General features: G+C 38.0%; 2 protein-coding genes across 7 annotated transcripts in view; both read left to right on the plus strand.

Annotated features, from left to right (window-relative positions):
- The first annotated feature begins 984 nt into the window (after positions 1 to 984).
- Positions 985 to 16,178, plus strand: LOC123871303 (clavesin-1-like). Of its 4 annotated transcripts, XR_006797249.1 has the most exons (8): positions 985 to 1,103; positions 2,419 to 2,558; positions 8,552 to 8,705; positions 9,163 to 9,267; positions 10,090 to 10,237; positions 10,953 to 11,169; positions 11,956 to 12,166; positions 16,173 to 16,178. XR_006797249.1 is itself a non-coding variant. In XM_045915029.1 (7 exons), the coding sequence occupies exons 2-7, from the start codon at positions 2,423 to 2,425 to the stop codon at positions 12,108 to 12,110; spliced, it is 915 nt and encodes a 304-aa protein (XP_045770985.1). In that variant the 5' UTR covers positions 985 to 1,103; positions 2,419 to 2,422; the 3' UTR covers positions 12,111 to 13,698. The 4 variants fall into 4 exon arrangements, 3 of the variants coding, with proteins under 3 accessions (XP_045770985.1, XP_045770987.1, XP_045770986.1); XM_045915029.1 differs by lacking the exon at positions 16,173 to 16,178 and having other exon boundaries at positions 11,956 to 13,698; XM_045915030.1 differs by lacking the exon at positions 16,173 to 16,178 and having other exon boundaries at positions 990 to 1,100; positions 2,415 to 2,558; positions 11,956 to 13,699.
- The window catches only part of LOC123871279 (nucleoporin 88), a 31,392-nt gene continuing 27,384 nt past the window's right edge, over positions 14,477 to 18,484 (plus strand). For all 3 annotated transcript variants that reach the window (XM_045914990.1, XM_045914989.1, XM_045914991.1), the window contains exons 1-6: positions 14,477 to 14,752; positions 15,251 to 15,420; positions 16,205 to 16,318; positions 16,939 to 17,148; positions 17,561 to 17,729; positions 18,275 to 18,394. In XM_045914990.1, the coding sequence (XP_045770946.1) occupies positions 14,546 to 14,752; positions 15,251 to 15,420; positions 16,205 to 16,318; positions 16,939 to 17,148; positions 17,561 to 17,729; positions 18,275 to 18,394 (990 nt within the window). In that variant the 5' untranslated portion in view covers positions 14,477 to 14,545. The remainder of the gene's footprint in view (positions 14,753 to 15,250; positions 15,421 to 16,204; positions 16,319 to 16,938; positions 17,149 to 17,560; positions 17,730 to 18,274; positions 18,395 to 18,484) is intronic.

Raw genomic sequence — 18,484 nt, forward strand, 5'->3', positions numbered from 1 at the left:
GTATGCTTATGGTATTTTTTATATTAATTTTTTAAATTGTATTTATTCTAGTATCGACTATTCTCACAAATAAGTCGATTCTAAAATTAATTTCTTAAACTGGACCTTTTCAAGTAAAGATTTTTATATAAACCTGTGAGGATGATACTGCTATTGTCGCAATTAAAATACCATAAGCCTACGTGGTCGTGTTAGTTCATAAATTGCGAAAAAATGCTTCCACCTAAGGGGCACTCTTTGAAAATTTCAATGTTCTACTCCTCCTATTTCGGACGGACAGATGGACAGACAGGCAGCGGAGGCTTAGTAATAGGTTCCTATAACCCTTTGACACTCTTCGGTTATGGAACCCTAAAAAGGGGCATTGAGAACCAGTTATCCTTGTTAAGAACATTATTATACTCTTTGTTGAGAACCTCCGCTTTGTGGAAAAGAGAGTTACGGACGGCGCGGTGCTTGGGCTCCACTCCCTTTGCAAGTGAGCATTGAGCCCTTTATATTTTATAAGTATGTGGCGAGAAAAACAAATTCATAATAATTATGTTAAGTAGTTATAAACATAGTTTCATAGATTACTTATAATGATAAAAAATAAGATAAAAATTATTAAAAGCACATCCATTTATAGGTATTTTGATAATAAGTACCTAAACTTGTTTGTGCAGTATAGGCTTTTTTAGATACGGAGTTTTATTTTTGTTATGGCCAATTATTACGGCATACTATGCGAGGACACCGTCTTGTATTCCGGTTTCTTTTTAATGTAATAATAATTGTATCAATTTTCTTGGTATTTTGTCATAAAGTCAGTATTGTAGACAAAACTGTTGTATTCACGCCACTGTGCACACACAAACTTAGTTAAATGGAGTATCTAGGTAACCAAAGAGAATATAATCACTATTATAGGCAGGTAAAATTGACCATTATTATACCACTTACAGTCGCGAATCCACAAGGTCAATACTACCACGTGCACCTTAACAGAAGATAAAATAATACTATACCAACGACCGTTGTGAGCGGCGCATGTGATCTGAATTTCAAAATTTTACATTTTTTTTTAAATTTATCATCAGTGCATGAAATAGCGAGAAAACAAAGTGAGTATATAATGCAAATTTTACTTATACTTACTTAGGCAGGTACCTACCTACTTATTTTTTTTTTTGCACATTAGCATTTAGCACCTCTGCAATGCATTATGCAAGTGAGGCTAAAGTCTCTAAATACAAGTAAGGGACCTACATATTTAATAATGATCTGGCGTATTATTAATATGTATGGCGAATATATTATATAATTAAAATGATATTCATTTCGAGCTATTTCTTGAGCTCTACAACTACAACTACTACATCATAGATGACCGATTTTAACTAAGTTAGAGCAGTATCTCAGAATACATAAGGCAGTATTAAGTGATGGTGTGGCCATTTATGTAGGCGGAATTTACCCCATTTATGATTATTAATACACCAAAAATAGAAAAGGCCCCAAGCCTGTGGGATACCCATTAGGCCAGGGACAGATTAAATAACTAAAGAAATAACTAGAATTAGGTACCATAGTAAACTAGAGGGAGGACTTCGTCTGTGGTGGCGTTTGCTGGCGCGCATGTTGTGACTTTTTGGAGTGTTTTTTTTGTTAAAACTGACTGGAAAGCGCTCTAAGGGGGTGCCGTGCGTATGTCGGTGAGCGCCGGCACAGACGGGGTCCATACTTGTATAGTTTAACTAACTTGTTACAAATAACTACAAACTTGACATTGGCTAATCATTGTAAAAGCCAGACGAGAGAAAAAAAAAAAAAACTAGAGGGACGGAGCTCAGTTTGATCCTGAAACAAGGATATTATGTCAAAATATTAGGCTATGGGAAACCTGCATGCCTCAGAGCTCTCCATAATGTTCTCAAAGTGTATGAAGTCTGCCAACCTGTAGACCCTTCTCATTTTGAGAGGAGACCTGTGCTCAGTAGTGGGCCGGTAATTTGTCGGTCATGGTGATAGTCATTCATCACGGCACGATATTGTTCTCTTGAAGGGATTTCTACACTTCACAGTCTCGTCGTACTAAAGTTAAACCAACACCGTGCACTGTGCTTTCTGGTGCAATGGGGTTACCTTTCTAGCACCTTGGTTTGGAGTGTCAAGGTGCTTAATAAGCGCATAATAATTAATAAATAATAATTATTTATTTTGGTAAAGTATTTTCTCACAGTCACTAACCTCACAGCTACTGGAGCTTACATAAACTACTTACCTTTGTGAAGTTTTTTTTTTTTTTAAATAGGTACCGAATTTATTATTTAACTGTTTTAAATTTTTGTCTCTGAACTAATAATTTATATTGTATGCATTGTTAGGGGTGGCTCTAAAATGAATGGAATTAATAAGTCATTGTATGGCCTCTTTTAGCAAAATGTCACCGATGGGAATGAAACCCATTCAGTTGGAGGACGAATACAGCAAGAAGACAGGAATTACTCCGGAAGACATCGCGAAACTACGGCTGTGGTTGAAAACACAACCACATTTGCCAGAAGAGCATATCACAGGTAAATTACAGAAATTATTTATCAATAAGTATTAATTATTAACTCACAATATGAGCGGTGCAGCCTAGTGACTAAGACGTCGGTCTTTTATTCGGGAGGTAGGGGCTTCGATCCCGGGCTGCAGTGTTAACTTTTCGAAATAAGGTAGGTACCTAGGTAAGTGTGTGCGTTCTAAGCAATTTAATATCACTTGCTAATAGTGGTGGAGAAAAACATCGTGAGGAAACCTGCATGTCCGAGTGTTCTCCATAATGTTCTCAAAGGTGTTTCTCTCGGAAGTTTGCCTATTCGCATTTTATAGGCCAACGTAGTATGGCCTATAAAAGGCCACCATGGCCTTAACCCTTCTCATTCTGAGGGGAGACCTATGTTCAGTAAGTGATGAATTGATCATGATGATGATGATGATCAAGTCTCATGAAAACACTAGTAGCCTATTTAGGTATGCAGGCCTATTAAGGTACCTAATACCTTTAATTTGAATGAAAAATCACACTAATATTATAAAGGCGAAAGTTTGTATGTGTGTGTGTGTGTGTGTGTGTGTGTATGTTTGTTACTCCTTCACGCAAAAACTACTGGACGGATTTGGCTGAAATTTGGAATGGAGATAGATAGGTAATATCCTGGATTAGCACATAGGCTACTTTTTATCCCGTAAAATTAAAGAGTTCCCACGGGATTTCTAAAAACCTAAATTCACGCGGGCGTAGCTGCGGGCATCAGCTAGTAAATAATAAGGCGAATTTTAAAGTAATAACTTACCAAAAACTGGATAGGTACCGACAATTTAAAAATAAGTAGGTATGTGGATGGTATGTAGGTAGGTATATACCTATCTCAAAAAAAAATATTGCAATGTAAACTTAATTAAATACCTAACTAAGGAAGGTAGTTGGGGAACAAGGCGCTTACTTGACGAAATCCTAATTTTTTCATAATTGTTCCAAGTAGGATCCATTGGCATTTAATATCAATAAAGCATCCGCATGTCAAGGTCTCCATTAAATATAATCATACGTTTTTATCGCAACTATATGCCAAAATTGTATCTCCACACGACCGAAAGTTATGTCACCACTGGAATAGGCAACAATCGCATACATACAATACCATTTATTCGCTTTGAAAAATGCGGTAATAGCCAAGTGGTTAAGACATCGGTCTTCTAGTCGGGGGTCCGGGCTTCGATCCCGGGCACGCATCTCTAACTTTTTGAAGTCATGTGCGTTGTATCACTTGCAAACGGTGAAGGGAAAGGAGGTTAGGCTGTGACAAGATAAAAGACAGACTGACACACTTTCGCATTCAGTCAATCAATCAATCAGTCTGTTTGCGTCCACTGCTGGACATAGGCCTTCCCAAGAGTGCGCTACCACACACGATCCTCCCACTACCCGCTATCCTCTTAACATCGTCAGTCCAGCGGTTCGGAGGTCGTCCCACACTGCGCTATCTGATGAAGTCTCCACTCTCCACTCCAGAACACGTCTGCCCCAGGAAGTCATCATTTCTGCGGCAGACGTGGCCTGCCCACTGCCACTTCTGCTGGCTTATTCGTTGAGCTATGTCGGTCAGTCTGGTTCTCCTACGGATTTCTTCGTTACGGATTTTGTCCCTCATTATTGATACAGATCCCACCAAAAACATTTCATGTAAAAAGGTAGCCAAGACTCACAAGTTCATAATGTTTTCACTGTTAAAAAGTTATGAGATCTCTAATAGAGCCAAGCCCCTAGCTGAGCTTAGATTTGTGCTGGCCATGGGACCTATCCGAAGTCCAAAGTAATATAGCTCTTAAATGTTCTTGAGTGTATCACATTTATAACAATAAATAACAAATCACTCTACTTACAAGCTCTGATTCTACAAACCCTACATCTTGGTAAAAAAAGGACGGCTTGGCCGTTTAATGTTCGTAAAACTATTACATGACATAACATATTTTAAGGCCTTAAGGAATAGTTTGTTCGACAATTACTAATTTGTATTGTACTTCGTGATGGTCGCAGAAGCTATTCCGGGCTTAAATGTCATTTCAGATAAAAAATCCACGAACTGTCTCGACTGCCGTGCCCCCTGATACTTATAATATGTAGATACTTATTTGTAGATACTTATTTGTACCAAAAATCTACACAAATTAACTATAGACGCTCAGATCAATAGCGGTGAATTTTTCCACAATAGACGTAAACGTATCTATGTAGTAGATAGTAGTTAGGTATATAATATGAAGTCTAGATCAGAGCCGCTAGTGTACAGCTATTAAATACGGAACAGCTATATAATTATTTGATACATAATACTCCGTAATTTCATATAATTCACATCGTGTTTTTTAAATGACAACAAAACAAAACACAGGAAACAATTTTAAAGATACTCATATTTACATAATACGGAAAAACGTTAAAAATACCGTATTTACTGATATTATTATACCTACCAAGTTACTATCCGGGTAATCTATATTGAACCAATTTTAAGTAGCTATTATTTATGGCATCAGCATATTTTCAGTGCAGATAGGCTAACATGAATTATTAGATAGGTATGCCTTATAAAATAGTCTTAAATAAATTATTGTTTTTATGATAGAATGAAATAGTTAATTATAAATAGAAAAATGAGTCATTTCTCGTTCAAAGAGCTGCATTGAAACATGGGCCTTTGAAAGTAGTTTCGGAAACTGGTGTCGCTATTAGATGGCCAGTCGCTTCAGTACCTACCTACTTCAGTATCACAGAAATCCAAATAATACTAAGAACATACCTGCGGCATTGGCAAGCAAGTGAACCGTGGCCTAGCTCGATCTAATCTAAAGGCGCTTCGGGCGCGATACTCAGAAACGTAGGTTCGAATCCTGACGGTTCCACAATTTTTAGGGTTCTGTACCTCAAAAGGAAAAACGTATCCCTTAGAGGATTGTTGTCTGTCTGTCTGTCCGTCTGTCCGTCTGTCGTGTCTGTCAAGGAAACCTATAGGGTACTTCCCGTTGACCTAGAATCATGAAATTTGGCAGGTAGGTAGGTCTTATAGCACAAATAAAAGAATAAAATCCGGAAACCGTGAATTTGTAGTTACGTCACAAAAAAAATGTTTTATTTTTCAAAGGAAGATACCTACATATTATATCAAGTGGAGTATCACATGAAAGGGCTTACCTGTACATTCTAATTTTTGCATATTTATTTTTATGCATAACATGTTTTGATTTATCGTGCAAAATGTTGGAAAAATACCCGAATACGGAACCCTCAGTGCGCGAGTCTGACTCGCACTTGGTCGGTTTTTTTGAAACCTATACGATTTAATATATGACAGTTATATGACTTATAGCAAGAGCTTAAATAATTGCAAGTTATAAAATGTCGTACAATTATATTTTTTTTAATATTATTGTAAGTAAGTAGATAATAGATATTACACTCATGGAATTATTGTGATCCGTGAAATAATTACCTGCTAGTAATATTACCATACAATAAAACCTAAGTAATTATTTAATAACAAACGACCGGAATAATTAAAACGCACAAGTGAGAGATTATTAGAATTTTTTGCTTTCTTAGGTAAGGGTTTGTTCAGACAACGAAATAGGTACTGAGTACACGTGAATGCAATTTGTTGCTATAGCGGCAATAGAAATACACTACTTACGCTTCATGAGATAGGTACAAAAAAAAATCATTTTTTTAGATTCAATTAAACTTTACAAGTGCTTTTGAATTGTCAAATAATCTACCACTGGTTCAGAATGCCGTTCCTACCAAGAAGAACCAGCAAGAAACTCGGTGGTTGCTCTTTTCAAGTATTCAATTTACTATAATAATTGCTAGCTCGCTGACAGACAGACGGACGGACGGGCGGATGGATAGACAGACGGACCGGCGCGGCGCAGCGGATGGATAGACGGACGGACCGGCGCAGCGGACAGCGGGGGTGTAGTTAGAGTCCGATTGGCACACTTGGTATTTCCATTCCATCAGCCGGTATGCGTCCACTGCTGGACATAAGCCTTTCCAGTATAGGCCTTTTTTTGGGTTCAGCATACCCTTGGTGAGTATTTATTCATCCAAGACCCTTGGTATTATACTGAACCGTAAAAAACCTCTAGTAGCTATACCTATGTTTTTTAGGCTGGTTGCCATTTAAAAACCCGTCAAACCTGACTCGTCACAACAATACCAACAATAACAGTTGAGGATAACACTTAGATTAAGGATTACACGTGTAAGAACAAAAAAAGGTCAAGTTTTAGGGTTCCGTACGTAATTATGAACATCATATTTTTTGGGGTGTACCGCTAGAACATCGCTTCGCCATAGCTTACAAACTATTTTACAAATCGTTGTTTGCAGTATTTGTTGTTTAAATACAGTATCATAATAATATATCGGAATTCCAATATCCCTCACTAGTTAGTTAAGTTTTTGAGATAGCCCTCGTCACAAAAATGGCTTAAAACTGACCACTTTGACGGCACTTATTTTTGAAGATAAAAAAGAATAAAAATATATATCCGTACTCTACTGAATTACTTATAAACAATGATATTAACATGTTAGGGTAGGAAAAAAATCCGGCCCCTTTTTCATTTATATGCCCTGAAAAAGAAATCAATTGAATTTCTAATTCAACATTTGGTTTTGGATTAACGTTCTATCAATTAATATACGAGTATAAATTATTATCAATATTAAAATTTTAAGTATGTACAAGCTATTCATTTCGACTATGAGCTAGAGACCTGTGACACGCGGACAGACAGACAGACGGACAGGTAGCAGAGTAATAGGGCTAATAGAGTAATAATAGGGCTATAGAGTTAATAGGGCTCCGTTTTTTCTCTTTAGGTACGGAACCCTAAAAAGAAGAAGGTAAACGACCTTCTATTGAAGTTGCCTTTAGCTTAACGGTCAAAGATAAGTTTTTTTTTTTTTTTAAACCACAGAAAAACTAAAATCGCTAAAATCTACATTCGCATTCAGTAGGTAAAGCACTTAGTTTGTAGTTATATTTAATTTTTTAATAAGAGAGTAATTTATATGCATAGCTGTAACTTCCTACATTCCACTTCCTACTTGATACATTGACATTTTAAACTTGCTGCTCACAGTTCAAGAAAGTTTAAGGTCGCTGCATACGTAACGTGTTTTTTCCCGTCCCGGACGGGACGGGACGATTTCTCGAAGTAGGTACTATTGAACAACCACAAAACGGACGGGGCGGGTCGTTCCAGTTGTCCAATAGTAGTTCGAGAAATCCTCCCGTTCCGTCCGGGACGGGAAAAAACACGTTACGTATGCAGCGACCTTTAATCTTGATTTCCAAAAGGTAGGTACATACAATATTTTCATCATCTTGCTAAAGACAGGGAAAATTTTTTTGAGGGTTCCATCAAAATCTCAGACGTGAAGCGAAATAATTTTTAAACTTCAATTTCCCGTGTGTGTATGTTTGTTACTCCTTCACGCAAAGACTACTAGACGGATTTGGCTGTTTGGAATGGAGATAGTTAATATCCTGGATTAGCACATAGGCTACTTTTTATCCCAGAAAATCAGAGTTCCCACGGGATTTCGAAAAACCTAAATCCACGCGGGTGAAGTCGCGGGCATCGGCTAGTATCTGAGTAATTCTCTGCTCCATCATTCATGATTGACGGAATTTTAATGGATGCAGAACCCATCGTCTAACTCTAATAGACTTACTCGTAAGGGGTCCATTGGAGTTAGGCGACAGGTTATGTGCAGTCAGCAACAAAGCTTAGGTTTGCACCCGCCAGTGTAAGCGACTATGGTCGGGTGTACCTAAACCTAGCTTTATCGCCGACTCTACATAATATAATGTCTACTTACACTACGCAAGTTCCATCACCGTACACATGAGTGGATTGGAGCATTCTCAAAAGATTTCAAAGACGTAAGCGTAGACGTGTGTTTTGGCTATCCCGCTTACTTTTATCCAAGTTTTTTCTTTATTTTCAGATCTGGATCTGATATTAGCGTTTCATTGTTGCAATCGTAGTCCAGAACTCGCAAAACAAGTGCTGGACCTAAATTTGACCCTTCGCACACTCTTTACTAATTACTTTGAGAACAGAAAAGTTGACGATCAAATTGAACGTGTTTTTAATGATATGTAAGTTGTTTACTTTAAACTATATTTTAGTAAAAGTAGGTACATTATATTTACCTATTGTACTCGTATCTCATGAATGGCTGAATCCATTCAACGCCAGACAGGGCCCCCAGCATTGAACTAAAAAGGGTTATTTCAAACAAATATCGTTTTCTATGATGCCATGATAAGGCTAGCTTTAAGTTTTATGATGCCATCAAAATTAGTAAGAAACTGGCCATCAAAGAAAATCAGTTGCAGCTCTTCAGGATTTGCTGCCCGCAAACAATATTGTTCGTTTTATCTCGTCTGGTCTAGTACATAAAGGTAGCTCCATAAGGCGGACTCATTCACCACTCGGTTCATTTCATACTTTCATCATCATAACTTTCAGATCCATACTCCAATCTGATATTATATTTAATCCGACAATTTTTCCTATGGCCGTTATAAACAAATTAAACCTATTATTTTTCAGCCTACTGACTGTCCTACCTTTGCGGACGAGTGAAGGCTACGCTATGTTATATACTCATCTAACTAACTACGACCCAAAGCAATTTAATTTTGGACTAGCTATAAGGTAGGTCAATTTTCCTAAATGAACAAAACCGGCCAAGTGCGAGTCGCGCTTGGTCTAGAGCACATTAGTCTCTGTTGCTGCTTTGCTAAACATTGCTCAATGAATCGCATCTGAATCAAGAAAAACTATGCGATTGTATCACTATTCACTAGGTACCGAATCGCCAACCTCGTGCATTGCAAATGCGACTAACGCCAACCGTAGCGATTCTGTAGCGCGTTTTGTTAACAGACGTCTGCACACTTATAGAACCTCTGCAAAAAAGCGCCGTGGGCGACCACCCTAAGTTTACAACGGGAACACGGGCCGGGCCGTGGCAGAAGGTAGTCGGCCGTCCAATATTAACAGCCATCACGCACGGGGTACTACGGTACACTATTTTTTCTACAACCGCACCGCACGCCACCGCAAGCAATTTCACTCTCGCCACCTGGGTTCCTGGTGCCATACATCGACGCCCGTTGTGCCAGATCCTTTTTTCCACACACATGTAAACTGTGGAGTCAACTATGGCGGTGTTTCCACTAGATTACAACATGGGGTTAAGGGGCGGACCAACATATTAATAAAAGGCCGGCAACGCACTAGCGGTACCTCTGGTGCTACAAATGTTCATGGGCGGCGGTAATCACTTAACATCAGGTGAGCCACCTACTCGTTTGCTCGCTATTTAAAAAAAATGTCGGTTGGTACCGTGATACGGTTACCCAATATAAAACTTGGTACGAGTTTTAGTTTTAGTTTTTCTGGCGGCGGACGACACTCGGTTGCACTTTTGGCATTAGGACTTAGGTGCGAGGTAAAATCCATTAACTTTTGCAGGGCGGTGCTCATGACTCTAGACCTATGTCAATCACAGGATGGTACCTGGCCTGGGCTTCTGATCATCGTGGATTTTGAAGGCGTGACTTTAGGCCATTTAGCCAGGTTAGACTTGCAGAACATACAGCAATTTCTATATTATGTTCAGGTGAGTTACAAAATAATATACCTCAGTAGGTAAGTAGATAGGTACATATTATAGGACTGAAGAATTTAAAGAAAACCGTGAAGTACCTAATTGTGATTTTGGTTGTCCATACCATAGACCTATAAATACTCGTCCAGACTAATTGGATATACCTATTTTGACGTTTGGTAGAGACTTATACTTGCATCTCGGAGACGACTAAGCCACTTTTTACCACGGGAAATCCAATACATAGTTTTGGCGATCTCCCTCGCTGTGGTCTTATTAGTGGGAGGTACGGATTCGATTCCGATTTCGAATTTCGAATTTTATAATTCCTAAATTTCTGGCCTGGTCTGGTGGAAGGCTTTGGGCGTGGTTAGTTACCACCCTACCGGCAAAGCAGTGCCCCCAAGCGATTTAGCGTTCCGGTATGATGCCGTGTAGAAACCAAAGGGTTATGTGTTTAATAAAAACTACCATACCTCTTCCAGGTTAACCCGTTTCCATCTTAGACTGCACCATCACTAACCACCAGTTGAGATTGCAGTCAAGGGCTAACTTGTAACTACCTGTATAAAAAAATAAAAATAAAAGGTCCCCTCGAGATTTTTACAACCTAAACCCACGCAGGCGAAGTTGCGGGCATGATTCGTTATTAATATACAAGTAAAATAATTAAATATGTGTCACTAGATCTATTTTCTAACTTGATTTATTATTATATTGGTCACAGGAAGCAATCTTAGTAAGGCTCAAGGGAATGCACTTTCTAAATGCGCCGTCTTTCATCGATAAGGTGCTTCTAATGATGAAGCCTTTCCTGAAGAAGCAACTAATGGACGTCCTACACATCCACACCACCGGCTCTACTACTGTAGAAAAGTTTGTGCCCATTGAAGCACTTCCTAAGGAAACTGGAGGAAAATATAAAAGCTACCGAGAAATTCAAGGTTTTATTCTTGTTTATATATATGTAGTTCTTCTTGTTAGGGTTCCATTTCCGAAAAGTGTGAACAGGAGCCTTTTATTGAGCCTTTGCTGTCTGCCCGTCCGTCTGTCAGCGGGTACCTATATCTCGTGTAGCATATTTCGTAGATTGACATTGACACAGAATGTGCCTATTACCGGTATAACAAAAAATAATAAAAAAATCAAAATGGCCGCCATGAATATTTAAAAAAGTCAAAAAGTGTTAGTTTTTGTACGACAATACGGAACCCTCGCGTGCGAGTCCAACTCGCACTTGGCCGATTTATCTTGCATCATCGCGCGCCGCGCGTGTATCGTGCGGCGCATAATAATTTCGTCACTGCGCTGGTTGCAAGAGCTGCGCGGTGATAACGGCATTAAAACATCAGCTTCCTATTCGCGAGTTCGATTCCGGGCACACACCTCTAACTTTTGAGATCTATGCTGCCTGATGCTATGAAATGCTTGCTATATGATGCTATGAAACCTACTTGCCTGAGAGTTCTTGTAATAGTGTGTAAAGTCTGCCACTTCGCACTTCGCGTGGTGGACCATGGGCAAACCCTTCTTAGATTCGGATTCGGATTTTACAAAATAGAAATAGTTTTTTTCAAAATTCAAATACCTAAACTTTTACAACATTGACTTATCGAGGATCTGTAAAACAAGAATTTTTGAAAGCGAAGACCTACTACTTACAAATTTTCTTGAATGCAGTCGTTTTTTTTTGGTAAAATCCTTAACGTAGTATTTTTTATGCCACTCAGATGATGTTTTGGAAAATATGAGGGAAAACAAGGATTTCTTCAAGAATGAGAGCAAAAAACGTGTGACTGAAGCCCTGAGGCCCGGCAAGCCGAAGACGATAACGGATATCTTTGGTGGTGTTGAAGGTTCTTTCAAGAAGCTAGAAATCGATTGATTTATAGAATAGATACCTTTATTAGAACTACAGTTAAATTGGGGGTAAACATTTAGGTACTTTAAACTTTTTTCAAACTTAGGGCCTTTGCAGACGAGGGACTTTTGTCGGCGAAGAATAAAAATTGTAAGTAGATAATTTAATGACCGCCGAGACCTTGCTACGGGCTCGACGCATCGGTGTGCGACCCATTTTGTTCGTTGGAAGCTAATATTTACATATAGGTAGGTAAATACTAATCTATGGAAGCGAACAAACTCTCGAACGCACAACGTGGACTCAATCCCGTTGAGTGCATTAGTTCTATTTTTTCGAGGACTCCCCCGTACTTTTCTACGGTCCGGTCTCCCGATATCCTCGTCTATTCGAGGGACTTTTTGTATATAAGGGTAGGTACCTACCTACTTTTAATCCTTCGTTATACGACGCAATTGTAAGCGATTTTTAACGACAAAAAAGGACCTACCCTAAGGATTATCCCGTGAATATCCTTCGCACAACAGACGGAAACGTTTAAGTGCGAAAACCAGCCCAGAGAGAAGAAGGATTATCCCTCGTCTCTGCAGAGTAAATATTTCAGTTAGGTGGTACCTATCCCCAAAAGGAGGGCGGTTAAGACGGAGCGGTAAAGAGGGTTTTGATGATGCATTTTTTAATTAATTTAAAGATTAAATGCATGATGGCAAGTGATTTTATGGGGGTGATTTTATAATTAGGTACATGAGTCCATAATGTACAAATCCAATAAGGCTAGCTTTAAGTTTTATTGTAATATTTTCAATAAAAAAAAAAAAAAATGTACAAAATAATATATATATATATGTCGACATATTGTATGAATATTCAAAAAAGTAACTAATAAATAAAATGTATTTAACAAAATAAAGTTTTTGTAGGTCCTCCTAAAATTCCGAATACCTGCGCAGTATATTGTGATTATATTATGTATGTTACTTACTGTATTAAATCCATTAAATAGCTGTTTTGTATTGTATTTAATATTTATTAACTCAAAAAATATACAGAGGGTTTTTCTTACATTCAGCGCCACAAAAACCACAGTTGGTTTAACCGGGCACTGAGGTTATAGAATAAAAATGAAACTGTAGAAACCAACATAATGACAAATTGGTAAGGTCGGTAATCTAGTGGGTAGTTAGGTAAGAACAATCTGCAGCGCGACGCGTAACATCGTGAAGTGTGAACATCGCTGCCAGCGAAACCGGTTGCAATGACTGGAATATTACACACACAGAAATCCAATATCTATGATTACACACTATACAGGTTGCTGCAAAAAATATTTTTTAAGTTTGCGTTTGTAGTTTGTTTCATTAATTTTTTCTTTAAGCGTTTTAGGAAGATTGTTTATTAATGTAGGAACTACAAATTTTTTGTTGTTAGAATATAACGACGTTATGATCGATTATTAACTTGTTAATGTTTTGTTAATATTTTTTACATAATAGTGTTTAATTCACTACACAATATCATATAAATACTTAACAAACATAACATAACATTGATAAAAGTTTTTGTAAATGCTCACTCATTGTAAAAATATTACTATTTGGTAGGTACTTAATAATAATATTTATGCTAAGGATGGTTTATTTTAATGTTCATATTCCTATTTTTAAAATTACCGGCATATTATTATATTTTTTGTAAATAGGTAGGTATGCTTAGTTCGTTAGAAAGAATGTTCAATTATACGAGTAGGCAACATAAGTAAATAATAATATAACTAAACAAAGCAAGTTTTTTTTCCTAATCAGAACATTACAAATCATTGATTTTAGAAGAGAGATAAAAATGACCGATCACCGACCGGCTCTGGCTACTTCGAGTGGTCATCAGTGAATGTCAGTACCTACTACCTAGTTACCTACCTAATGCTTAGATATTTTTGGGTCTACAGTCTACACCTATTTTATGGCAAATACATAATATCTAACGATCACTGCAACCAAACAGTGGAATTAAGTTTTTTTAAGAGCTACTTACCTAAATCAGTTCACACACCTTGGAGGATTTAGAACCCTCTATATAGCAGACGCAGCTTTCCTCACGATGTACTTGTTTACGGTTAGTAAAGCAGTGATATTAGGTAAATTGCTTAAAACGCACAATAACTCCGGAGTGTGCCCGAGATTGAACTCCCGGTCCCCAACCTCCGAATAGAAGGATCGAACATCTTAGCCACTCTGCTATTGGTTCCATTGTCAACATTGCACAAGTTCATAAAGACTAGAATCCAGAACTGTAAGCAAGTTGAAAAAAAAGTCAACTTAACAGTTGTCAACACGTTGTCAATGTCAATTTCTATGGTCAATTTGTCAAAACCACAGACTACGAATCCGGAGATTGTCAAAACGGCTGTTGTTTACAAAATACGTTGAAAAATAAATAAATTCGAAAATTCAATAATTACCATGGATTGTCGGCTTTATGAAACTAAATTAGCGCGACATAAAATATTTAAAGATATTAAAGAAAGTTTGCATGTGTCCGATGCAAAATTGCGTAATTTATTCGAGTTTAAAGACGATGTTTTGTACGTCTGGAACTCTGATGAAAACTGCTTATATAGTGTTAATTTGAAGCGGCTAGAGGAACAGGATACAGAAACACCTTACCAGGTAACATTTTTTCCCTTTTTAAAGTTAGTTTGGTAAGACTCGAGCGTGAATAACAACTTTACGAGGTTATGTTTTCTTTGCACCGCTTCACTCCGATGGTAAGTTTCTATCCTTCTGTTTGAAAACAAATTCTATACCTGCTCTATATTAATAAGCACCAAAGCAACACAATTTCATTAGTAACCGAATATTAGGAATACTTTGACTTGACTAATATTCCTCTTTCTTGTTGAATATTTAGCAACAATGGACAAATTAAAGGGGTTGGCTTTTGGGACGTGCCACCTTGGTAGAGAAAAGATGAGTGTATAGGAGTGCTCTAGAGGGTCTTCTGATGATATTATAGCTCACCGTTCACTGCTTCCTGCAGTTACCTGTTGAATGATAATAAGACTATTCATCACCTCTTCAGCATTCAAGTGGCACCATCTATTTTACCTGAAGAACTGTCTCAGATAATGGTGGTCTATAACTTAATATGTTACCAATTTGTCACAGAAACTTCACCTGCTAACTCCACCTGCATTCTCAGTTGAGCATGTGATCAGCAGTGAATGTGGCAGTAGACTTTGTATATGGGGCTCCAGGGGAGTAACCGTGGCAGTGCTGCCAACACGATGGGGACGCGGTGGACTCTTCGACTCTGGCAGTCAAACAGTCTTGTGCAAGTAAATAAAAAACTTTGATCTCTTCCTTTTCGTAGTAGGGGTCAGATACTTCTTAGGAATCTCAGACACTAGTTGTTCAAGTCTATTTTATGTTTTTGTAGTCCAACTGGACTAAGCAACCAAGTGTGCCATAGAATGTGTAGTTTCATAGAACAGGTAGTCTAATTTGGCCAGTAAACTTGGACTTGATCTAGTAGTGTGTATGATCCCTAAGTTCATAAGAACCAATATTTTGCTTTCACAATAAAAGTACACTGACCTTCACTGTCATCTAGAGCAGTTTTTACCGAATACCATCTGTATATAGCTCTAATAAGTCTGTGATAATATTGAAATTGACAGTAGAGCTTAGGCTCTACTGTCTACAGGGGTCTCCAAACTTTATGGCCTGAGGGTAATGTATGATAAGAAAAATGTATTCATCGCTATCGTTATCAACAGCAAATTCTGCCCTTTGATTGGTTGATTCACTGTTTACCTTTTTCACAGCCAATCAAGGGGCAGAAATTGTTAGCAATTACAATAACTATGAATGCGTTTTTCTTATACAATTGGGGGCTGATTCCTTCACTAGGCCATAGTTTTGAAGCATAGATTATATAAGTCTAATGGATGCATGGTAGGCGATAGCCGAATCCTTCTCATTCTGAGAGGAGACCCATTCTCAGTAGTGGGCCAGGCATGGGTTCATGATGGTGGATGGTTGATACTTAGTATAATTTGGCAAGCAATAAATGAATCAGTAATGACAGCAGCTTGTAAAAGTTTTCTTCTTATCCTATAGGAGCTTCTCCTTAGACGAAAAGTTCCTGTACCTGCAAGGAGAGATACACCGCGTGCACTGGCATCCCAAGTCCCTTTCACATGTGCTGGTGCTGGTGTCTGATAACACCATGAGGTAAAGTAATCCATACTTAATATTATAAATGCGAAAGTGTATCTGTCTGTCTGTCTGTCTGTCTGCTACCTTTTCATGGCCCAACAGTTTAACCAATTCTGATGAAATTTGGTACAGAGTTAGCTTATATCCCGGGGACGGATATAGGCTACTTTTTATCCCAGAAAATTAAACAGTTCTGCTCAACCGATTTGTATGAAATTTGGTACCAAGGTAGCTTGTGTCCATGTTAATGACACAGGCAACTTTTTATCCCAGAAAATCGAATAGTCCCCACGGGATCTTTAAAAACCTAAATCCACGCAGACGAAGTTGTGGGCATCCTCTAGTAAGTAATATTTTTTTATTCTGTTACAACTTAGGTTGAGATCTTAGGCTAACTCTGTACCTTTCTTCAAAATTGGTCAAATCTATGGTCTGTGAGAAGCTAGCAGACATCAAACTTCTCATATTTATATTATTAGTATGGATGTCTTTAAGCATTGACTTTTTTATTCAAAGAATGCGAGCTTTGTTCCACTGACTGAGATCTTTCTTCCAGTCCTGCTTATTTTAGCCTCTTAGATCTGGGAGTGATGAATATAACTAGTTAAACTTGTTGTTATTTTCTTGCTTCTCAGGCTCTACAATATAGGCCTGAAGTCTGGCCCGAAGTTAGTGAAAGTGTTCAGTATGGGACCGAAACCAGCCGGCGCGTTAGGACGAACCGTTCTCGAAAGTTTTGGCGATGCAGCCGTGGACTTCACACCTACCCCTGACTCGGAACATCTGCTGATATTGAGCGGCAATGGAGATGTGTATATGATGCCGTGTGATTTAGACAATAAGAGGTGAGGATGAGATTTTGAGCCAAGGGGTGAACTATGGAATGGAATTTTATGTGAAGTTATAAAGCTTCAAAGATGGAAGACACATTTTTCATTTTTTTTTCGAAGATTGGAAGATAGATGTTGATCACAGTTTGTGACCAATATGGCCTAATAGAATTCATAGACATATTAAATTGTAATGTATGGGTTCAATCTGAATTATTCCTGAGCCCTAGTGAGATAAAACTTTCGCTGTAATGGGCCTTAGAAGTCTTAATGCTAAACTAGGAAAGGCTTGGAATATAGTAGACTCAATAGGGTTTGTTATAATTGGATGAGTAGTTTCAAAGATTACGTCCTATATCCAAACTTATAAACTTTACCTCCATAATATTAATGATAAGTGAATTGAAGTATAGATGTATTTTTACAGTCCATTAAAAACAAAACTAAAGGGACCTCTAGCGATGTACCCACCAGCCGACGATAACTATGGGTCAGAGTCCTGTGCCATAACAGCTTTGGGTGGAGTTGATATACCTACACTAGTGGTCATCGCCAGTGCTTCAGCTGTGCTGTACCATTGCTTGCTACTGCCCAATGTAAGTGAAAAGTTTAATAATTAGGTACTTATTTCAATAATTCTATTTAATGTTTAACTATCGTGAAAAAGGACCCTGGATGGGTTCGAAAAACTAATCTGTGAGCGTGTGTGTACAGTGATTGTAAAACAAGTATGTAATCCAATCTAAAGTTGTGATATGGTAAATACCATGTCACATGGTAGTATGGTAAACATTGCGCAAATGCACAGCCATAGACTAAAGATTCAATACACAAGCCTAACTATCATACGCCTCGTATTCAAATTAGTATACTACGATTATTATATTAAAAATAAATGCCATGGAAACTTTTTAGTTTTCCAAGATAAAAAGTAGCCTATGATAGTCTAGGTCTTTAAATATATCCAGCAAAAAATCAGATCTCATCGGTTGCTCCGTTGCGACGTGATTGAAGTAGAAACCACCAAACCAAAGAAACACACTTTTGTATTTATTAGGATAAAGCTTGTTCCGCTATCACCTCGACTGTAGTTGTCAACTTTACACACTAGTATCATAACTTACTATTTTCTATCCATCAGGCTACAGAAGTAGACGACGATAGCCACGCTCTATACGTAGTGGAATCTGTAGAGCTGAACATCACAATGGGAGATGAACAGACGGCGCTGCAATATGTGTGCTCAGTGCATTTGTATCCAGTAAGTATATCAATATCAACTATGCATATTGCATACATAGGTGACAGAGCGACATTGATTTTAAATTTTTTGTGTTGCATAGCGTAACGT

Source organism: Maniola jurtina, chromosome 13 (assembly GCF_905333055.1).
Source record: "Maniola jurtina chromosome 13, ilManJurt1.1, whole genome shotgun sequence".
In the NCBI taxonomy this organism is placed as follows: Eukaryota; Metazoa; Arthropoda; class Insecta; order Lepidoptera; family Nymphalidae; genus Maniola; species Maniola jurtina.

Coding starts and splice junctions, on each gene's coding strand:
- LOC123871303 (XM_045915029.1), top strand. CDS start 2,423: ATGTCACCGATGGGAATGAAACCCATTCAGTTGGAGGACGAATACAGC. Junction 8,706..9,162: donor GAACGTGTTTTTAATGATAT/GTAAGTTGTTTA, acceptor ATTATTTTTCAG/CCTACTGACTGTCCTACCTT. Junction 9,268..10,089: donor AATTTTGGACTAGCTATAAG/GTAGGTCAATTT, acceptor TAACTTTTGCAG/GGCGGTGCTCATGACTCTAG.